The sequence below is a fragment of the Nannobrachium achirus genome (genome assembly GCF_963921795.1).
Source record: "Nannobrachium achirus genome assembly, chromosome: 11".
NCBI classification, from domain to species: Eukaryota; Metazoa; Chordata; class Actinopteri; order Myctophiformes; family Myctophidae; genus Nannobrachium; species Nannobrachium achirus.
This window is the reverse complement of record NC_137820.1, coordinates 20,742,062-20,766,499: the sequence shown is the minus strand read 5'-3', so window position 1 is coordinate 20,766,499 and position 24,438 is coordinate 20,742,062. Positions and strand designations below refer to the sequence as shown.

Genomic DNA, 24,438 nt, shown 5'->3' with positions numbered 1-24,438 from the left:
CATGTTTGCAAAATATGACCAAAGCAATGAATTGACAGTTTTATTGAAGTGGAGTCAGGTTACTTTCCAGCCAGTCTCACACTACAGATCCCTGGTGACTTAACCTTACACGTTAGTCTGCATGTTTCTCTTCATCTCTCTCTCTCTCTCTTTTATCAGTGTCTCTGTCTCCCATACTACACACAGAAAGATAATGGTTCTTAAATGGTTATTTAAAAGGTTACATGGTTGCACAAAGAACCATTTCATTTAGTGAATGGTTCTTTATGTTCCTCATATGGTTCTAGAGAACCTTTTCTTGTCAACGTTCCATCCATTAACCACTTAAATCATGTGTTCACCACAAATAGCCGATCTACAAGCTCACAACATGTCGTGTTGCCACAAATACATTTGTTGTAGAAAAGGAATCAAGTACAGACCCCTGGGAGACACTTCGACAAAGTATACAGTATAAGGTTTTAGTTTTTAAGAAGGGTTCTTTATGGAACCATTAAAATGATGGTATGAAAGGTTCTTTCTGGAACCAAACATGGTTCTTCTATTGAGCATCACTCAGAAGAACCACTTCCAGTTGGCACGACCTCAACCCTGCCCCAGCCCAGCAAAGTGTTGAAGCAGTGTCTGCGGTCCCATTGTGTGCATGTGCACTTAAGGCCAGTCCATAGTCTCTCCGAAACTGAACTTCTTGTCTGAGAGTTCCGACTTTCCAACGTGCAGTTTTCCGAACTCTAATTCGGGGTAATGGTTTTCAGAAGTTCCGAGTGACATCATTTTGTAGTTGAACCGGACCTTTCAGACGAAATGTTCGGTTTCGGAGAGAGTATGGACTAGGGCATTCACGAATAGTGATTTTTAGTATTTGAATTATTCTACCTCAAAGTATTCGAATAGTCGAATATTCGACAGGACTGGCCAAACTGTCAAATATTAAGTAAGCAAGAGGCGAACATTGTGAAAATGCCTCGCGTTGCGAGGCGTTGTGAGCATGTAGATCTGCTATTTTCACAATATTTATCTGCGGAACCGAGTCACATTAAATGTAATACCTACAATTCAAAGTGCTTGTCAGGGTGGGGGTCCCCAGTTCATATATGTTTATTTTGGGGGTCACTGCCTAAAAAGGTTTGAGAACCCCTGGTATAGAGCATTTACAAATTCATCCACCAGGGGCATTGACAACTCATTCTTATGACTTCCTATCTAGCCACGCTTTATAAACTATATATTTTTTTAAAGAGAAAACAATTAAAAAAGAAAAGAAAAAAAACAACAAAAAAACGAATATTCGACTTCGGTGAACAACGTCGAATAGTGACATTGATATTCGAATATTCAAATATTTGGTGAATGCCCTAGTATGGACAGGCTTTCAGGGCTCACCCCGGCTGCCACACTGTTGCTATGCAGCATATCAATGATTAAAATGTGTGCCAGGCCTGAATATTTCATGGGGTGCATCCTCGGGAGGACGTCGCACGACTGTGTTTACGTCTCTTATCGTTTTGTGTAAAGCACTTTGAGTTGTCGTGTTGTTGAAATGTGCTTTACAAATAAACCTGCCTTGCTTTGTCATAGCGCTGCAGAGCTACCATTGGTCACACAAAGGATTACATCAGAATCTGATGAGGGGATCGAGGGACACGCTTTGGTGTTCGTTTGAGTTAGTGTCTGCAAATGTCTCGCATTACCTCAGCATCTCTGTTTGTTTGTGTGTGTGGTGTGCACGTGGCTGTTTGTGAATGTGTGTGAGCAGGAGAATGGACAGAAGGCAGGCAGTCTGTCTGCACATCAATAGCAGTCTGCTGCTGTCCTCCATTGTGTCTTCTGGGCTGTGTTGTGTGATGGAGGAAAACAGAGAAAGGCCAGGGGTTACACTCCAGCTGGGGGCGTGAATTCCCCCCACCCCACGCTCTTTGCAAACTGGGGAAATCCATCCCATGACGTATGGAAATGGATGGAGGGCTGAGGGGAGGAGAGTGTAGTTCACGATCCTATTACCCTTTGCATAGCTCGTTTCACGCCAACGCTTGTTGTATAAAGGAGGGAGCCTCTGGCCATGGTAATGCAAACAGATTGCGCAGATTGTTGGTGATGTTTAAGTGCTTCAGTGGCTACATAAATGACTTGACATGGTGCCGTGGAGTCCTGGAATGGAGATGAGGCAGGAAGCTGGCTGGCTTGACTCCATCACAGATGGGGGAAATAAAAGCTACTCTTGAGGCAAGCTTTGGTTGAGTCACAGCAGTGTATTTGAGCATGACCGAAGCCAGATTTCTGGGTAGGTAATATAAGGTGCTCCATATGTATATATTAAACTCAATATATGATAAAAAAAAAAAAAGAAATAGATAAATAAAACATTTTACTTTAATACTTTGAACAAGCACAGAAGTAAATATAAAGTAAATCAAACTGGATTTGTTTCATATAACCACCTAAAGACGCCATGACACGGCCAGTAATCGTGATATTTGATAGAGATTCATCTGTTTCGACTGATAGATTTTGTGTAAATCATTGCATTGAAAATATTTAAGTGGAACCATTTAAGTGGACCCCTAATATTATTTTTTAGAAAATAATTTGAAAAATAATAATAATAATAATAAGTTGTTAAATAATGGCCTATATAACAGTCAAACTATACAACTGGCTCTATTTGAGTCAAGCTTTGGTCTGGTCACATCAGTGTGTGTCTATCTCCAACACTGTTGGACTGATCGGTGTGAAAACGTTCAAATTGCCCACATGGTGGCGCTATAACAGGCCTTTCATGTTTTGGCCTATAACTCTTGAAAGAGAGTGCACTTTTCTAGTTATGAATGATGTTTTACTGTAGCTGTGTCCTCAGTGACAACATGTTATATAGTACAGTATATTTGAGGTATATTATTAATTGTGATTGTCAACTGGTATTGTCACTTCCCCTCTTTAAAAGGGGAGCAAGTTACTGTTACAACTCATAAGCTGAAATGTCTGGCATAATAACAATAAAAGAAATAAAAGAACAGTTGACTTTTTATATCTGAGTGTGACCCTCCTCTTTATGATTCGCTGAACAGTTTATATGACAATGCAACAGAGTGGGTCAGAGCGTGGTGGTAAAAAAAAAAAAAAAAGAGTTTGGCACTGTACTGTAGCTGTGATCTTTCCAGTTTCACTTGACATGGAATTAGCCCTATTCACGGCCCGCCCACTCAGCATCCCCCTGGTGCTGAAGTCACGTTTTGAAGGGGAAACCCTGCTAAAAGCCCATAGAGTTAACACAGAAATCGCAAATTGAATGCAATTTCCGAATAGTAAAGTATAAAATACGGCTAGCATGATCAAGAACACAAGATAGTAAAAGGCACAAGGCATTATAATTTACTTTACCGTTTGAAATAATGATTTGTTGGCTTTAAGTCCAGCTATTTCTGTATTAATTTCCCCTTCTAAACTGACGTCAGCACCAGGAAGTTGCTGAGAAATTTGCTGAGTGGGCGGGCCGTGAATAAGGCTAATCTAATCTTTCTTGTTGGTCTGACATTCTTATGGACATGAATTCATTACTAGAGGTAAACAAAACTAATCTCATTCTAATTCTAAAAACACCTGACCGTTTTTTTTAACGACCAAATTATAAATGACAGGGATTAGGAATTCCGTATCTATCATTAATTTGCCTCCTCTATGGTACAGCCCTGACTGGGTGTGTGCGTGTGTGTGTGCCCTTTTGGACGTGAGAAGCTCTACTGGACAGATGTCTTTTAGATCCACTAAACATGCCACCCGGAGGCATAATCTCTCCTTCTCCACCCTCACTCCATCCCTCTGCTCCTGTTTGTATGCGAGGCTTCGGGGCTCTCTGTCGTGTGAGGGAATCCAGCTTTTGTCTGGCTGTCTACTTCAAGGCCCATGCTCCTCTACTGCCTAATGAGGAAACATGGAGATATGCTGGTACCACCACACTCACACTGACAGATGGCTGCAGCACTGTCCTAATTGTTGATTTAAGATTTGGATGCAGACTTAAAACGAGGTAATCTACACTAATATACATGTAAAAAGCAATTTTGTTTAGAAAATGACCACATTATGTCCATAACAGGGTTGTGAAAAAGTCTATCTAGAGCATCTGGAGTGTACTTACTTACGCAAGAATTGGTACATTGATCTCCTGCGCGATGTATCGCTGGTTCTGTCCAGGCCAAAGGTGGCTTTGGGTTGGAGATTAATACTAATCTGGGTGTCATCAGTACACAGTGTCAGCAGCATGAGGTCAGACAAGCTCTGACAGCCGTGACAGACCTCCAGAGAGAGAGTGATAGAGATGGAAGGAGAGAGGGAGAAGGAGCGAGACACACACAGAGAGAGAGAGAGCTGTCTCCAGTAGGGCATTAACGAAAAAGTCGACAAAAAAAGTCGACAAGTCGACTGAAAAATCATTTGTGTTTTTTTCTATCATTATTTTTGCTCCATGTGTGCATCTGTACAATATTCAAACAGTAGGATTGCTTATTGTCAAGAACGGAATGATCCAATATTACAGTGCTACATTACATTTGGTATAACATGGTTCTATTGTGAAAATAGCAGATCTACATGCTCACAACGCCTCGCAATGCGAGGCGTTGTGAGCATGTAGATCGGCTATTTTCACAATTTCTGCCACCATATATTTGACAATTTGGACAATGTTTAATTTGTAATTTTAGAGGTATTAAAAAGTCCTTAAATTGTCACTTTAGAAATGTGTCTACAGATATCCTCTATATACTTGAACTTTATGTTGGTTTGTTTACAGTTGAGTGAGAAAACAATGTTGCACATTAAGTTAATCATCTGGGGACCCCCCAAAATAATTGGGGGGTCGTGTAATGTGATGACGTCATCAAACGATAAAGTCGACTTCAACTCAACTTTTTACTGAGTCGAGTCGACTTGCAAAAATCACAAGTCGTTAATGCTCTAGTCTCCAGGCCTTCTCAGAAACAACCATGGGTTTGTTTCCCTCTGTCTCATGGGTACACATTATTGTGTATCATTATTTTATGCTTTAACTATTGAAAAATGGCAGATATATATACCGAGTGCCGCGCTGCGAGCTTGTAGATCTACTATTTTTTGAAAAATCGTGAAAATTTAGATTTAGACCCGATTCTATTAGTGTCTTTTGAATCCTTCTGAGATTTTTATAAAAACCTATGTTTCTGTGTCAGCAATCTGGCTAGCACATCGTCAAAGAAAAGGTCCTTTTCACTTAACTGGAGCTCAACTAGTCTGTTCTTGAGAGACTACTATGTCAGTGGTTCTCAAACCTTTTCATGTGAAGGTCCCCCAAAATGATATTTATTTGGCCACGGACCCCCATCTCAAAATATTTAGTTCCAGGGACCCCCCCCCCCCCCCAGAAGCAAAATTTGAGTTACAAAATCGCTTTGAAAATACATATATTCAAAGATTTGCACACATTTTCACGACTTTTTCAAAAATAGCAGATCTACAAGCTCTGCTATTTTTCACTGGTTAAAGCATTCAATAATTCTAGGCCTAAATGGGTTGCTCCCACTATCTCTTTATGCTGCGGTCCTAGTGGTAACTTTGTTCCTGTCTGCTCCACAGGCCACCTTACTCTTTCTCTCTCTCTCTCTCTCTCTCTCTCTCTCTCTCTCTCTCTCTCTCTCTCTCTGGTTCTGTGACCCTGCAGGGTTTCCTAAGCTAACGATCCCTGCCTCTCCACAGCTCTCTAGTCTCTCCACCGTTGTTATGCACTGATCAAATGATCACAGTCTGTTTATTTCCTGGACAGACAGTACCGCCCCATCTCACCTCTCGACTCCCTACCCTCAATTCTGTGGGAGACTCTCATCTATGAGGGCTTTGGTGTGGCTCCTGCACTGATCAAGGGCGAAACGGTTTGACATTAGAGCCTCAAACGCCAGACAATCCTGGTGGTGCAGCATCAATTGATGGCAACAGGAACTAGTTTCTTCGTATCTGTCGTTTCTGTCCATTGTGAGTAAAGGCCTCGCTTGCATCAGCCTCGTTAGACGTATTTCTCTGTGACTGCTCCATTGAAGTCTTTTCTAGGGTTGATCTTGGCGCCTATGTTGACTCAGCTGAATTGTTCAATGAAAAGAACATCTCGGTTCAAAGTTCCGGTCCTTTTTGAGGGCACCAGCTGATTTGGAACAATTCTCTCCATGAATGAATGTAACTTAAGTGAGCTAGATTCTTTTGTTACATTTGTTTCTTTGTATATGACAGGTTATAAAAGGCAAACTTGGGTCAAAAATAATGACTTTGCCTTCTTTGTAGACCCTAGTGAGTCTGAAGTAAAGTCACAGTTTAGTTACAGCTACATTTTTCATCTGGATGTTTATTGTTTTGTTTAAACTAGCGGAAAAAAAACAACAACGTAGACTTCATCTTTTATAATTCATCACTGTCATTGAATTACTGGCAAAGCAACAAAACTCCTTAGGCTACAGACCTTTGGGCCTCTGCTCTCCACTTGATGACTAAAATGAACGCTGTGTCTGAAACAGGCAATGAATCCAGCTTTTCAGATTCAATGTTGCCGTTTACCACAGCTATCTGAGGTGGCCTTATGAGAGCAGCCACCGAGGAAAACCATCTGCACACACGCAAACAAGTGTCTGGCTCAGGGAAGCAGAATACCCTGCATATCGTCACTGTCGGGCAGAAACCTTGTATCTCCAAGTTTCAAATTTGTACATTTTCTCGCTAAGTAAAGCACTGCTTCATCACACAAGGGCGTCGCACAAAAGTAGTGAAAACAGCTGATCTACAAGCTCACAACACCTCGCGGTGCGAGGCGTTGTGTGCTTGTAGATCGGCTGTTTTCACTAGTTTAAATCATTTTAAAAATGATAAATACAAAACAAACGGTTTTGGACATATGAGGTTTCCACCCGACAACGAGGATCTGTAATGGTACAGATGGGGCTGTGAGTCTGTGAAGAGGAACACTTGAACTGAGGTGAGTGAGAGGTTGTTCTCCAATAGATCTTCCCTGTCTTTTATTTCTTCATTCAAGTTTCATAACATAGACATGTGTGTGTGTGTGTGTGTGTGTGTGTGTGTGTGTGTGTGTGTGTGTGTGTGTGTGTGTGTGTGTGTGTGTGTGTGTGTGTGTGTGTGTGTGTGTGTGCGCACAGCGGCGTGCATGCACGTGTGTGCACTAGATAGTCTTGACTAGTAGCAATATGCCAAGAACAAGGATTATACAGTCAGATACTAAATACATAAACAGATGTTGCTTATTGTTGTTGTCGGGTGAAAACCTTGTATGTCCAAAACCGTTCGTTTTGCGTTTATCATTTTAAAAATGATTTAAACTAGTGAAAACAGTCAATCTACAAGCACACAACGCCTCGCGGTGTAGATCTGCTGTTTTCACTACTTTTGTGCAACGGCCTTGGATGATGAAGCAGTGCTTTACTTTGCAAAATAACCTAGACATTTGAAACTTGGATATACAAGGTTTCCACCCAACAACAACGTTATACTAAAATAAGCAACATAAGACCTGTATTTCAAGTATGTTGTACTTGTTTTGTTTGATTGTTTTTGGCAAGCATTACAATAAATGTGTCAAAAGCATGCATGGAAATGTCAAAACAAAAGTGTGTAGCCCTAATTGAAAAGGAGATGCTTTTGGCCCTGTGTGTGACTGTCTGTTTGTCTACAGCTAATCTTGCGTACTACTTGGCAGATTAATCAGTCCAATATATTTCTTGTTTATGCTGACGGCAGGCCAAGGACTTCAATAAAAAAAAAAATCTAATAGGTCAATGACAACTTAACTTAATTTTTTGTAAATTTATAATCAAAGAGCAATTCATCTCTCTAGATAAGCATCCTGCCAGAATCACAGATCTCACTTCCTCTCGCAAAGGACACGCAAAGTGAGTGTGGGGAAGAGCAAACTTGATACTTTATGAATTTGTATGTGAGAGAGGGAGGAAGACAATAGAGATCAGAACAGTAGAAATGCTGTAGAAATATTGACTGTATCGTTATTAGAATTAGACTAAATAGACTCTTGGTGGAGATTTGCACTTTACTGCGCGAACCTTCCTTTCTAGTTTCATTATCTCCGCCAGGCCGGATGGCCGAAGGCCGGATATTGTGTTTTCTATGATTGACTTTCAAGTTTTGATTGCCCTGGGTAGCCAATCCAGCCTGGTGGACATCTGTGCTCAGAGGAGTGCACTTTTCTAGTTTGAAAATGTTATGTTGAGCCACACGTTGCGTGACACTTTGTTGCCAACTTAAATCAGGCTTTCGGTGTGCCATAGCTCACCGTTAAACAAAACTACAAGAACCGAGTATGGTAAGGAGGGTGGGGGTGCATCAAGCAAGCTTTGGTTTGTGGTGTGGATGTTGGAATGAGGCAGGCTAGTTGTATTTTCTACTCAAAAGTTAAATATTTCCTGTTGTAATGGGTAATTTATGTGGATTTAATATGCACCTCCCACCTGGTAATCTTCCTCTGGAATCCAGGTTTTTTTCCGGCTACATTGTTGCGACCGTAGGTCGCACTTACTATCAAAACCTGCACAAACTGTGAGTGAGTCCGTCAGTCCGTCCGTCAGTCTGTCTGTCACACCTCACACGTCACACTTTTTCCCTGCTTATATCTCCGCAACCGTTGCCCCCATCCATGCCAAATTTTGCACACACGTTCCTTGGCTGCCAAACTACAACCTCCAAGGACCCCCAGAGCTCCAGGGACCCCCAGGTCCCTGGGGGACCCCCAGATGTAAAAAATGACCAAATGCGCAAACATGACCAAATGACCACCCCAACGGGGCTGCTCCCGGGGAATTCCCGGGGACCACCGACTCCTGGTGCTCCAGAACGGATGCAAAAGTGGTGGCGCCCCCAGTGGAGGACCCCCTACACTGCAGCTCACATAAAATGCCGTAACTCCGGCTAGGAGCGACCGGGACAGCCGGGGCCGGTACCTATTCGTCCGCCTTGCCGGCGCGGAGACCCCACCCCTCATTTCTCACATGGCCCTCTTCTAGCGCCACCATGAGGCCGATTCTTGCAAAACACATTTTTGGACACTGCTCCTACAATTTTCGCCCTAAAATCACGCAAATCGGTACACAGTATGTCTACACTCATCCCATCAACATGAATCTGTCCCATACAGCGCCACCTCCAGGCCGATTTTTAAAAACACATTTTTGGACACTGCTCCTACAGATTTTGCCCTAAAATCACGAAAATCACTACACAGTATGTCTACACTCATGTCATCAACATGGACCAGGAAGATTTTGGCAAAACACATTTTTGCCCTATTTGTGGAGATAAGTGACCTACGGTCGCTTATCTCCCGATTAGGGAGCCTTACTGGTAATTAAGCTTTTTTCTGAAAGTCTATATGTATGTGTATTTTTCACTGTTCTCTCTTTGTTTCTGTGCATTCTTGTTGCGACCATACGGTAGGTCGCAGTTTTCCGTCAGTCAGTCCGTCTGTCCGTCTGATTCCCAGATGATGCCCTGTGAGGGCAACCACACTAAAAAAAAAAAAAAAAATATATATATATATATATATATATATATATATATATATATATATATATATATATATATATATATATCCCTTTTATGCCCATCAATATTAAGGCCATTCTGGGAATGCCCATATATGGACATATTTTGTCAGTCTACCTCGGCCGCTTCTCACTTTTTATCGATACTCAGTTTTTACCTCTCTCGTTGGTTTACACCAACGTTACTTTTATGTGTATCCTTCCTACTGTGGCTTATTCTTAGTTATTTTTTTTGCACTTAGAATGTGAAAACATCAAAGGCAGGCCTTTAAAAAGTGCACTACCATCTACCTCAAGAAGTTCTGTATTTTTCTTAAAAAAAAAAAAAAAAAAAAACATTTTTGCACTAAAATCGCCGTGGTTGCATGATATCGAAAATGATATTGAGTATCGAAATGCTTCAAAATATCGTATATCGAAGTTAGAAATCCAGTATTGTGACAAGGCTAGTTGTATTTGTGTTCATCATTATCCTTGCGTCTGGATGAGTTAGTATTTATTTATTCCGGCTTACATCCGTCTTCCTATACGGCCAATGGTGATTGGAGACTGCCCGTTGTTTCCACATGCATCTGCGCATCACAGATTGCACCAGCAGCTTTCCATTCATTCTGTCAGCCTCCCTTCTCCTTTGTGTGTGCTGCTTCAGCGTCATGGGTGTCTCTGGAGAGGACAAAGGCAGACAAAGGGGACACAAAACAAGCTCCAGCCATGACCGACAGCACTGTAGAAAGCTCCTGAGAGTGCACACAAATCTAACCGAATGGACCTCTCATGGAAATATGAACACTTTATGGCGAACTGAACTGTCCTCTGGCAAGGACGAGTTACGGTCAATTCACTTTAACCCATTCAGGCCTAGAATTATTTAATTATTTACCTATTGAAAAATAGCAGATATACAAGCTCACAGCGCGGCACCGAGTGCCGCGCTGCGAGCTTGTAGATCTGCTATTTTAGAAAAAGTTGTGAAAATGCGTGCAAATCTTCGAACATATGTATTTTTTAAGCGAACGTTTGTATCTCAAACTTTGCTTCTGGGGGGTCCTTGGCTGGAACTAAATATTTTGAGTTGTCCGTGGCCAAATACATATCATCAATAGTTAAAGCATTCAATCATTCTAGGCCAAAATTTAAATAAGGGCTGGGCAATATTGTGATATGAGACTAGATATCGACTGGGATTTTGGATACTAATATTGTGATATGGTATTTGTTGTCTTTTCCTGGTTTTATTCACTTAATGTTCAGCTCCAAATAATGGATTGCAACCTTTATTGTGATCAGGGACGTGCTGGGCCCCTGATTCAGCCCGGGAAAAAGAGTTGGAGAGGCCCTAATTATTTTATTTTTTAGTTATATTTCGTCGTTGTCGGGTGGAAACTTTATATGTCCAAAACCGTTTGTTTTGTATTTATCATTTTAAAAATGATTTAAACTAGTGAAAACAGCCGATTGTGCTTGTAGATCTGCTGTTTTCACTACTTTTGTGCAACGGCCTTGTATGATGAAGCAGGCTTTGCTTTGCGAAAAGATGTATACATTTGAGGTTTCTGCCCGACAGTGACGATTTACTTTGTTGGCCGCACAGCCCCCAAAATGGAATGAAGGCCGACATTTATTTTTTATTTTTTTCCTAATGGCCGGCCTGGACCGGCCGGGAATGAACCGGCCGTTCCCAATGGCCAGCACGTCCCTGATTGTGATTGTACTAGAGGTTCGCGGTTCACATCTAGAGTCCACGCCCGCTTCTTTACTAAAAAAAAGTAAAAAAAAAAATAGTTCTGCCACAATAGTTCCCCCCCCCCCCCCAAATTTTTTTATTTATTTATTATTATTTTTTTATTACTTTTTTTTTAAAACTTTTTGTTTTTTTTCCCTTTTTAAAAAAAAAAATATATTTTCTTTTTTTTGTAACTTTTTTTTTTTTTTCAAAACACTTTTTTTTGTTGAAAAAAAACAGTTTTTTAGTAAAGAAGCGGGCGTGGACTCTAGATGTGAGCGGCCCGAAGGGCCGCGAACCTCTAGTAATGAATAATTGAGGACTGCTGTGCTGCCTTTCTCCATGCCGTTGTAAAGTTTCACTTTCGGTTTAGAGCCACGGGGACCGTAAGCCTCTCTCTCTCTCTCTCTCTCTCTCTCTCTCTCTCTCTCTCTCTCTCTCTCTCTATCCTCTCTCTCTCTCTCTCTCTCTCTCCCTCTCTCTCTCTCGCGTTGTAAAGTTTCACTTTCTGTTTAGACCCACGGACTGTAAAGCCTCTCTCTCTCTCTCTCTCTCTCTCTCTCTCTCTGTGTTGACTTTTGTGTGGCGCTGGTGTGACGTGAGGACGTGTGCGTGAGGACGTCGTCACGTTTGCCACGTGATCTTCCTAGCCAATTGGAGTGCTGCATTTGGTCGTGTCTGAGTCACACACAAACTGACAAAAACCGCTGGCTGCAGTTTTAAAATGTAGGTATAGATAGATAGATAAGGCTGGTATGGTAAAAGGCTACTTGTGTCTCAGCCAATCACAGTCTCAGCTGACTGTCGATGACGTATGAATTTGATTGTCCTTGAAGACTCCATTATGGGAAGTGCAGTTTCAATTTGCATATTCCATTAAGCCTAAACAATTTAATCACAATATTTTCACATACATATATATTTTTTAATGCTTGCCAAAACAAATTCCTACAATACAACAAATAGATTTGGAATGGATGTTTATTATATTGGAATACTTGTGTTGCTGTGTGACTCTAAATGTGCCAAATAATCTGCAGGTTTAAGCCTTTTGTGTTCATCTCCCTAGAAAATGCTTTAAATTATGTGTATTTATAGGCATTACAAGTATTTCATTGTACAGTGGTCTCCCTCCTCATCTTTTTACTTTTTTTTTTAACTTCACATAATGAGCTTCTCTGTTAAATTGTAACTCTATTAATAGCCTTTGTTCTTGGCATAAAGCTTAGTACAGACAGACAGACAGAGAGACACGCGTGAACACGTGCGCATGCGCGCACGCACACGCACACGCACACGCACACGCACACACACACACACACACACACACACACACACACACCACACACACACACACACACACACACACACGCACGCACACACACACACACACACACACAACCCTCTCCTCTCCTTGCCCATGCATGTAGTCTTAAAGCTATCGCCAAGAGGAGGGAGGGAGGACCAGAGTGTACCCTCTGCCTGTGTTTACCTGCACGCCTCACTGCCTAATAGCAGACTGAATGCACGCAGGACTCACAGGCTGAGGCCTCTATTTGTTTCCAAAATTGCCACGTGTAGGTAGGTTCATGTCAAGATTTAATGACACATTTTGAGTTTTGATTAAAAGAGGCCATAAAGTCTTACATTTGTGCGCAGACATTGTAAAATGTGCTGTGATATGGGTTAAAAGTGTGTAACAGGTGTGTGTGTGTGTGTGTGTGTGTGTGTGTGTGTGTGTGTGTGTGTGTGTGTGTGTGTGTGTGTGCGTGCGTGCGTGCGTGCGTGCGTGCGTGCGTGCGTGCGTGCGTGCGTGTGTGTGTGTGCTGTGCACACCAGCGCGCGCGCGCGTGTGTGTGCATGCTTGTGTGCGTGCGTGTGTGTTTAAGCCTTCATTGTGTGTGCATGTCTCTAGGGGTGTTTACATTATGAGTGATTGAACACAGCCTGGTGTCCCCAGAGGAGCCAGATGCTGGGCCTCTCCTCAGCCACTAGGATGCTGCTCTTCTAGCTTCATGTTTTATTCTGAGATTTACTAATATACCAGTTCAGAACCTCGTCTATGCACAATGGTTCTCAACCTGTGGGTTGAGAATGGGTCCCCAGATGATTAACTTAATGTGAAACATTGTTTTGTCACTCAACAGTACAACAAGTGTAAAACTTTGGACAAATTGGCAAATATTAGAGCAGAAATTTTCTATAGATCGGCTATTCCCACAAACAAATAATGAGTATAAAATTATTAAATTCGTAAATGTCTTTGTATATTAATGTTATGTCAAATCTTCCCCATGCAATATTCTTTTACAAAGCCTAAAAGCCAAATAGAAATGCAATTTTTATGTTCCAATGTTCAATGGAAAAACACAGTTAAATTGTTAATCGCAATTATTTGTATGATAGTTAATCGTGAAGTAAAACTGGGTGATCGTGACAACCCCCTTTCTCATTTATCTTTGTTTCTAAAGGATATCTGTGACACATGGTAACATCATTGCAATCAGTCTGGAGACAATCAACATCAACGTTCTGGTCCTGTTCAAAACAAAAGGCTTCAGGCAGTTTATTCAGTGCTTTGACAGGCTGGGCTGCGTAGGTTTCATCCTACTCTTCCCCACGGGAAGAATGATGTTTGCCTTGAGTTCGCATAGGGAAACAAGAGTCTGTGCAGCAAAGCTTATTCAGTACCTTATGTTATGCAAGTTATGCAATTTTGTAATAGCAATTCAAGTGTATTTATATTAGTTTTCACGCTGGTAATCTGTAATTGCTGGGCTGCTGCTGAGGTGATTTTACCTATGCTGCAATAAATTATTTAATATATGAAAATAAATAATTCTCAAGCAATACGTGCTTGAAACGAGATATTGAACTTCAGTTCCACTTGGTTTTGCATATCGTCGTTGTCGGGTGGAAACCTTGTATGTCCAAAACCGTTCGTTTTGTATTTATCATTTTAAAAATGATTTAAACTAGGTGCGAGGCGTTGTGTGCTTGTAGATCGGCTGTTTTCACTACTTTTGTGCGATGGCCTTGTATGATGAAGCAGGGTTTTACTTTGCGAAAAACATACAAATGTGAAACTTGGAGATACGACGTTTCTGCCCGACAGTGACGATATTTATGTTGTGTATGTTAATATAGTTTAATTTAGGATAGAACGGTTGGATACTTAAGTTATGCCTGACATGATGTGATATAATCATTAAGTTATGAGGCAGTAGTAGAAAAGCTGTACATCTAAATTGCAAATGTAATATATTTTCCAATAGCATCCTACAGTATACGACTGGTATGGGAGCTGCCCTAATTGAAATTCAATGTGAGTAGATGGGTCCTATCAATACAGGTGATCGATGGCTTCTCTGCAGGCTGTGGGGAATCTGAGGGTATTGTTGATGCTGCACTGTGGTCTAGCTTGTGGTGAGTTGAGCTATTCTTAGTTCTGACTATTCCCCACAGTGCAGGTACAGAGAGCAGTGTTTTTATAGGCAAGGCCAACCGATCCTTAATTGACAAATCCTGCAAATGTCATATTTCACAGTATTTATGAATTTGTCAAACGGTTCTGAACTCACTAGCCATAACCACCAAACATACAGGTAGAGCCCGGCAGGATAACCTACAGTATTCAGTTGGATAAACAAAGCTTAACCAAATCATAATGATTAAGTTGACTAATTAAAAAGTACGTTTTATCATAAACATATATTTTGTTCTGACTCATGGGCTCCACGAGCCTGTCATCTATTTATAAATTGCAGAAACCTGTGTCTGTCTGTCTGTCTATTGACTTCAAATCTAGTGTGTGTGTGTGTGTGTGTGTGTGTGCGTGTGCGTGTGCGTGTGCGTGCGTGCGTGCGTGCGTGCGTGCGTGCGTGCGTGCGTGCGTGTGCTGATGGCCCAGGGATGGTTTGTGACCTTCTGCCGAGTGGAAATTCGGAATCCGTGCACAAGAAAATTTGCGTTAATCATTCCGGCGGTTTGAGAGGTGAAACTAAGTGCAGTTGAGGCAACTTATGGTGGGGTGATGACAGACCTTGATTCTCACGTGTTCTCATTGGACATGGCACCAGTGTGGTCAGGGGCGTCACAAGGGGGGAAAAAGTGGGACTGAGTTACTAGGGCCCAAGGTGGAGGGGCCTTAATTATTTTATACTTTAGCTATTAAAAATAATAGCAGAGCTACAATCTAAACTTTTAGATTTGCTATTATTGAAAAGTCTTGAAAATGTGTGCAAATCTTTGAATATATGTCTATGTCTCAAATATTTTGAGATGGGGGTCTGTGGCCAAATACATATCATTTTGGGGGTCCTTCACATGAAAAAGTAAGAGCACCACTGACATAGAAACATAGGTTTTTCAAAAAAGGATTAGAAATATTCAAAGACTTGCACACATGTTCACGATTTTTCAGAAATAACGCGTAATAATGCGTTCCCAGTCTAAATGGGTTAAACCCCCTCCCGCTACGAAGAACATTCATGGGGGGCCCGCAGTGAATCCTTGTACCCAGGGCCCAGAATTTGGTGCGACACCCCTGCCAGCGTAGTTTTCTCCCACCTGGCTGAGTTTTGTGGCATCATCATTTGATTACCACTGGCTGCAGCAGGTGCTCCTGAGAGGTCTCCTGGTAGAGGAGGCATTAACGGGCCTTCTATTATTAACGACGATGATGGACAGAAGATTGGCAGCAGAGCTTTAAGGAAAGCCCTCTGGAGTGCCCTTCATGATGTTTGAGACATCCCATAATAGCCCTCTCCTCAGGTGGGAACTGCCTCGGACAGCTGCTGCAGGCCCCGTTGCTGCTGTAGAGCTAATTGTGTTGCCACTCGTGAGTGATGAGCACCTATGGAGTTGGTGGGAGACATATGGAAAATCGACACTGGGAATTATTTCAGATTACGTTATTATAACCACCAGCAATACATTTAATGGCCCTATTAGAGGTTTCAGCTGTATTTAAGGCATCAACAAGGTGTAATTTTCACTCCTCAATTACATACTAGCCCTTACCCGTTCAAAGATATGAGCTCTCTTCTAGATGCAGAATAGATAAGCCTCATGCTAGATGCAGAATAGATAGTAGATACACCATAAAAATGCTAATATACAGCAAACGATTTGTGAAAGTGACAAACGGGCTTCACAGTTATGTTAGGTGTGTTCATATGCTAATGGTGATGCGATTTCAGATCAATTGCTCCAGCCACTGAGGAGAAACGCTGTTTCAGACAGACAGATTTTTGGAAAAATGCTAATATACAGCAAACGATTTGTGAAAGTGACAATCGGGCTTCACAGTTATGTTAGGTGTGTTCATATGCTAATGGTGATGCGATTTCAGATCAATTGCTCCAGCCACTGAGGAGAAACGCTGTTTCAGACAGACAGATTTTTGGAAAATTATATGTTTGATATTGGCTTGATATTTTTCAATTGCCCTGACTAACCCTTTGCTGACTGGCACTTTATTCATACCGGTACATGCGTGTACAATAATATAGCTTTAAAGACAAAGCTAGTTAAAAGCAGTGATGATTAAATTGGAACAACAACCACATGGGTATGACAGCCACCGCTCAGCCCCTTGGGAAATCATGGGAAAGTGAGAAAGTACCTTGGCTATTAGTCTAACATGAGAAATAGGTTCCCATGTAACCACATGGAACCTTTGAGTTTTTGTTCTTTTTAGGTCCCTCATGGTCAAATAATAGCCCATGGGGTTAATTTGGTGGTCATGCAAGTGGTCCTTCATAACTCCTGAACCATACAACATGAACCCAAATCAAAAGGCCTTTGACTACATGGAGTACATATGTAGTCTCTCTCCACTCTTTATTGGTGATTGGTGGTTTTGCAATAATTTCCTGACATTTTCTTATATCAATTGCAAGGTTATTAAATGGATGGCAAACTGACATAGATGACAATCTGGCCATACTAGTTAATTGAAAGCAAATGTATCAAAACCCCCTGTTTCACTGATTTCAATCCCCACCTCTTCACCATCACTGAGGAGTGACGACTTGTGCCCAACCGATGCCTGATTTTTGGGTCTGATGCAATCCCGATTTGAGAGAGTCCTAGGCCATCGATTATCGATGTTGACCTATCTGTAGGACTTTTTGTGCAGAATAACGTAATGCGTTACCTTTCCCATTCAGTAACGCCGTAATAGTTACTGTGGTTTAAAGGGGCAAGTTACTGTGTTACTTTCTGTGATCAAAATGAACTGTTTCTCCCTGGGAGAAACAGTTCCGCCTTGGAGCCTGTCTGTCACAGACTACTCTCACATTAACATGAACATAAAACTGACCGGCCGCTATCACACTAACCTTGAGTCAATGCACGTTTCAGAGGAGTCATGGTTGTATAACCTGGGGAAATCCCTCTAAGTCAAACGCCGATAAGGCAAACGCAAATGTACTGCCCGGGTCTCCTACCGTAGTGATCTTCTGCCGCCCCGTTAAGGAAACAGAGTATCCTCCTTATTTTAGCAATACAATGGTTATATGTCACAGTTATTGTCCACGACATTGCAAGCGGCGCGAAGGCCAGCGGACCTTGGTCCTGCTCTTCGCGCCCGAGCGCCGCAGGCGCGAGTGCCCGCGAAGAGCGGGCCAGGGCCGGCCGCGCGAGTTACGTAGCCGTGGTGAATGCAATCATTATATTTATGCCCAGGCCGTAAGGCCTGGGCAAGCGCACGATAAACGCATGAATGGAATGAAACGCGATGCAGGTGAGCTCACATTTCACCATAACAAAAGGAGGTTTTAAAAAAAAGGAGTTTGGCTTATCAGCGTTTGCCTTATCGGCGTTTGGCTTATCAGGACGTGCCCGTATAACCTACGGTAAAATTCCAGGGTAAGCCAATCAGAGACGGCCTTGGGCGGGTCTTACAAAATACACACCAACATGTCCAAACGCACACACAAACAGGGCAACAGAAACACCACACACACACAGCGAGAAGACAGAGAGGAGAGTACTCGTGTCGGCAAATGCTGGCAAGAGCTTGCGACAACAGCAACTTTGCAACTTGGAAACATTATTATAACTTTGTGGAGATAAATGACACTAAAATCTACTCCACCAAATGGCCACAGTATGTCACCCAGAGTCAACCAGATTGTTTGCCAAGCCACCTACTGCAAGTCCTAGCTAGATATGATACATGCTTGATGCTTTCCAATATTTTACTTCTACTCCTCTACATCTCGGATCCAAATATTGTACTTTTACTCCTCTACATTTATTTGCAAACTTTAGTTAGTAGTAGTGCTGGGGTGGCAACAACAGAGCGGGTGACACCTTTAACCTAAACAGGCTTGTGAGGAAAGCGGGCTCTGTCATTGGGTCCTCTTTGCAGGGGGTGGAGGCTCTTAAGCTGTACGATGAGACACACAACGGTCGATTGATGAGGACTACTTCCTGGACGACGCCGACGGTAGCCTTTCTTACTGGAACTATAGTTGTACTGACTCTGACCTCTAAGGACCTTCCAGGGAGGGTGCTCATGTGCGTCTTGCTGCGTCACCTTTTAGTTGTTTTTATCGCACTGACCATTGGACACTGCACTATTAGGTTGTGTTAGGGTCTACTTGTAACAGAGTATGCAGTATTGATACTTTTACTCAAGTAAAACATGTGAGTACTTTTTCCATCACTGCTGCTGAGTATACAGATTATGTACAAGCATATGTAAATGGTGCTCACCGATATCATTTTGGTTGTTCCTCGATCCTTGTGTTCCTTGCTTTATTACCGGTATGTTGAACACTAGCCTGGACAAATGAGAATGTATCGGATCTCACCCTGGCTTCTCACTGTGTTAACATCTGTCTTGTTTCTTCTGCCATGTCAATGGTAGCATGTTTACCTAATCAGGTCCCTGCAACGTCTGTCTATGTGTGTCAGTGGAGAGACACTTTGAGTCATTGTTGGTACCTCAATCAGGCTGTGTGACATTACAGAGGCCCTTCAGAACACTGATAGCACTCACTGTGGGAGAAGGTGATTTGTGTTGGAATTATCTGCTCTGTGTGCATTTTGTTAATAGGCTATAAACCAAGGGTCATCAACAGGGGGTCCGGGACCCCTAGGGGGTCCTCAGAGTTACTATAAGGGGTCCTCAAAATCTTTTTTTATGTTAACCATATTCTGAGAACTTTAGCCAAAAATAGCTGATCTACAACTCGCAGCGCAAGGCGTTGTGAGCTTGCTATTTTTGGCAAAGAGGTTTGGTGTAGAGGGGAAAAACAGCAGACTAAGTACATAGCGAAAGGTATTGACTGTTCAAGTGGTTAAATATCTGAATCCAAAATACACTGATGACTGTGCTGTCAAACAATGACGATATGGAATCTCTGAAAAGGTTGTGGGGGTCCCTGCTTCATCTTTCTCTCAACTAAGGGGTCCTTGGCCTGAAAACATTGAAGACCCCTGCTATAAACCAATGTAATGACCCACAATGTTATTTGTGATGTTGCAGCTTGGCACGGGAGCAAAATGATGACCCCTTTCTTTACAGTACTATACAAGTTATTCTACATTCAAAATGGCACAATATCCTCAGAATACACACTCTCCCCCCAGACTACATAAGCCGTTTGACACCAGCATGTTTCCTTGGCCCCATTCGTACTGTGATAGATTTATTCTTCTTCTGTTATTATATACATGCTGAACTTGTATTTGTCCCTGAGGATGGAGCTTAGCAGATTGCTCTGCTCTACTTTTCCACTTTGCCTCACTGTGGCTGCTTTTGTTTTCACCCTGACTGACAGTGATCCACCCTCGTAACCAATATACTGTAAACAAACCAGATATCACAGCTTCTCTCAACACCGTTTGTTGTGTGAGTCACGCAAAATCTCCAAGGAGAAACTTGTCAAAGCTAATGACTGCAGGTGGAACTACAAATAAGTAAGAAATAAGGCACGACAAGGTGTCTTGATCAAGAATGCTGTCAGGATCTTTCATATTTATCACTTACATGTATAATAATTTGTTACTTGTATGATCAAGGAGGGGCATATTTGAAGCACTACTCTGTAAATTGGTTAGTCTTGTAGTGCTTTTAGATTGTGGGCGCATGCCCATACACTATGTATATATGTTTTTGAGACCCAGTGAGATTGAAACTTGGAGCGCTCGTTCCCTGTGCAGCTAGTCCTTTTGAGTGGCAGTTGGTCGCAGAAACAATCGCCACAACAATATTTACTATTCTGTCCCCCTGGTTTACACATTCTAACGGCACTGAGTCGGCTCATGCGACCTTCGAAACACTCGACACGGCGACTCGCTCGCTCGGCGGTGTCTCACGTGGGTCGCCTGAGACGGCGCGCCTCCGTCATGGTCAATAGAAAACGAGCGCTCCTGGTCTCAATCTCACTGGGTCTCAAAAACACTGTGAGATATATATATATATATATATATATATATACGATATATCGGCCACACATTGGTAACGGCCAATGTTTGCCGTTATCGGTTAATGTGAGGTTTATTTGCTGATACCGATATTGACGGATAACGGCAAACATTGGCCGATACCAATGTAATGGCAGTAGCCAGTATTTATCTGTTGTTTTTAAGCATGTATTGCGCTGGCTATGTTGTTGTGTTGGTTAACTGCAGCCTACCAAGAGAGTAGATTCTGAACAGTTATTTCTTATAATGTTGATTTGTTTGTTTCCCTGGCCCAAAAACTAAATAAACATATATCCGTATCAGTATCGGCTAAATTGTTATTTTAAACCCTAACCCAAGAATTTCCATATCGGTGCATCCCTAATATATACTGTTTACCACATACCACACACACGCATTTACGATGAACTTTGTACGTTGGAAATCTGCATGCTATGTGTTGCAGTGATTCTACAGTATTTGTTCTTATTTGCCTGTGGTCTCCTGGAAAACCAAGACAGGTCTAACAATGGCGTGGGTTACATGTCGATCTCTGACTTAATGTGGATATCACTGCGTAGATATTAGTGAATCTCTGTATGGAATCTGCATTTCCAAGAGACAATTACAAAAAAGCCTCTGGTGATAAGGGCCAGGCCATCCCATATTTGCATACAGGGCTTTGATTGGTCCCTCACAACTTCGGAGGGAGTGAAATCCAATCACGTACACTGAACGTATTCAGAGACCGACATCACCACAGCTGATGTCACAGACAGAACGGCCCATACAAGGAGATATGCACGTGTGTGTTTTTGCAATGGCAGATTCGTCTGCTAATGTGGATAGTCCATGATGTCAGTCATCTATGACATATCTATGTCGTATCTGTGATGTCATAGTCTGCATTGAAGTATAAATACATCTTCAGCGGTCATGCTTTTTTACTTAGCTCACACTTTTTTCTGATTCTTTGGTGAAAGGCTTTTTGTTATGTGGAATATGAACAAGCACACCTACCGCTCTGCTCTTCTCTTGGTGTTGTGCTTCTTTGGATGTTTATCCCTCCATGTGTCAGCATGCAAACAAGAGCTAGAAACCCCGGACTGGCGTATGACTTGGAAAACCATTCGTGATGGAATTGACGCTGCACTTGACTTCTTTGGTGGTGACGATGGGTTATGCCAATACAAATGTAGCGATGGTTCTAAGCCAGCACCACGTCCTCACTACAAGCCTCCAACCCCAAATGGATGTGGATCCCCTCTCTTTGGAGTCCAGTTTGATGTAGGCATCCCATCCATGACCACATGTTGCAACGACCATGACCTTTGCTATGGCACTTGCGGCCGTCAGAAAAATGACTGCGACGAGGGGTTCCAGGGCTGCCTGGAGACCATATGTAGAGATGTGACAAAGACTTTGGGTTTGGACCATAGCGTCCAAGTGTGCGAGTCAACTGTGACCCTGCTTTGTGAAGCCGTCACACACCTGGGCTGCAAGCCCTACCTGGACAGCCAGAGAGACTCTTGTATGTGTCAGTACGCAGAGAAGAAGGAATTATGACAAACTTATGCAAACTTCTTTCAAACTCATGATGTTTTCTCAGAGATAGAGCTCGGCTGGTAACTGCGTGCCTCCCGTGTTCAGCAGGATTATCCTTTAGACCGTAGAGGAGGTCATTTGAGTCACAGAGGAGACACTGTTTTTCATGGTAATACAAATGTAATTTAATTTTGTAAGATGCTCTGCACTAAGAGTGTCTACTAACTGCCTAAACTGTAAATTGTATAACTCTGTAGTTGGGCAAGGTTTCAGCCCAATCTAAATGAGTTATATACCGGTATCTTAAAATATATAAAACATGAGAAAATTGGTATTTCCATTTCTGGCAGCATGCACATGACAGCCCCACAAAACGGTGAAAAGTGACGAGTCATCAAAAATCACAGTTTTGAGATGCCGAAATCTAGGAATGTTTTTCATGCAAAACAAATGCTTGCAATGGATTCAGAATCATGAAGAACCCCTACTTAAAGCAGATTTATTTTTTGTATTCTTTTCCTGTATAGTGAAGTCGATGGGACAGTGTATACAAATGGCCATAACAATGTTTCCGGCAGAGCATGCCTCTCATTCTGTGTACCTTAATGACCAAATGAATAGAAAAAACAAAAATAAAAAGTATGTCATGACATCACAGGTAAAACCCTATTCTTTGAGCTTTTGGGCCTGTGGCTACCCGACTATACACACAAAGTCAGACTTAAAGGAGTAGTTCACCCCCAAAATGACTTTTTTTCTATTGATTACTCATGCCATGGAGAGTAGAGTTCAATAATATCTTTAGGTTTTTGTCACATTCCTAAGACAAAAATGTGATAACAATAAATCTACCCCCATTGATTCTGGATGGGGACCCGTTTCGTAACGGGTCCCCATCCGGAATCAATGGGGGTAAATTTACTTGAATTAAATTTTTGTCTTAGAAAAAACCCAAAAATATTATTGAACTCTACTCTCCATGGCATGAGTAATCAATAGAAAAAAAGTCATTTTGGGGGTGAACTACTCATGAAAACTATACAAGTGAAGGATTATTATATCAAAAATAGCACTTGTGTGAAGTGAGCGGTGCTCACTTTGCATGGTATCAAACGTCTCCTTGTATGGGCCGTTCTGTCCGTGACATCAGCTGTGGTGATGTCGGTCTCTGTGTACTTTCTATGACGTTAGTCTCGTGCTCATACGGATATAGGGACCTACACACAAAGCCGGTAGGAAGAGCGGTTAGCACCGCTCAAAAAGTAACTTGTTTAACAGAAAAAGGTACACAGTATGACACTAAGAACAGGTAACACTTCGGTAACAGTTCTGTTAGACACTATTTTATGACCTATCCTGAGTGAATGGCTGCTGACTTCTCTGTATTTACAGCACACAGTGCTTGTAAAAGACCAAAGGACATCATTGTGTGGAATTCAAGCCTGTGGAAGAAAATCCACTTGTTCTGCTATACTGTAATTGGTTCCCGAGGTGCGCAGCATTAGTGCGTTCTGTTAATCCAGCACAGTTTGGGCCATTAGCGCACGCAGGACTGAGTCCCAGTAGAGCAGATGAGTGACGTGAGCAGTGGCAAGCAGAACGTGGTGCCATAGCCTTTCAAAAGGCTGATTGCATGGTGGGTAATGGGATCAGTGGTTTGGGCTCCAGGTTGGTGGCGGTTCGTTCAAGATGGCGTTCTCTCTGTGGGCTTCTTGTGAAGCTTGAAGGACTCTTGTATCAAAGCAAATTTCTAATGATAATAACCCAAGGGGTGTGTTTCCACCCAAGGGAAGTTAATCAACATTCCCGTTGACCTCTGAAGGTTGTGTTGGTTTGAAATGACACTATGGTTTGATGAATTATGGTTTTGGCTAATGACGACCAGTGTTTAGGACAGGTGGTGCAATCGTGCAATAGCCCTTTAGTCCACTTTGGACCTATAGCCTGGGGGAAGGTTAGAACATAAATGATCTGCACTTTAATCACTGTCACCGGCCCTGCCATGCTCCTCCTCATGCCAGATGGCAATGTTGTGTGTGTGTGTGTGTGTGTGTGTGTGTGTGTGTGTGTGTGTGTGTGTGTGTGTGTGTGTGTGTGTGTGTGTGTGTGTGTGTGTGTGTGTGTGTGTGTCCAAGCAAGTATGTTCTTATTCTTGTCAAGTGAACCTCTATA

General features: G+C 42.2%; 2 protein-coding genes across 2 annotated transcripts in view; both read left to right on the top strand.

The window, feature by feature from the left end:
* frmd5a (FERM domain containing 5a) overlaps positions 1-24,438 on the top strand; it is a gene marked incomplete at both ends in the record, with an annotated part of 98,937 nt that overhangs the window by 8,257 nt on the left and 66,242 nt on the right. The gene's annotated exons all lie outside the window — the stretch shown is intronic.
* On the top strand, positions 21,724-22,287 carry LOC308293586 (group XIIA secretory phospholipase A2-like; the record flags this gene model as incomplete). The annotated part of the gene is made up of 1 exon (XM_080736174.1): positions 21,724-22,287. The coding sequence occupies one exon, from the start codon at positions 21,724-21,726 to the stop codon at positions 22,285-22,287; it is 564 nt and encodes a 187-aa protein (XP_080592300.1).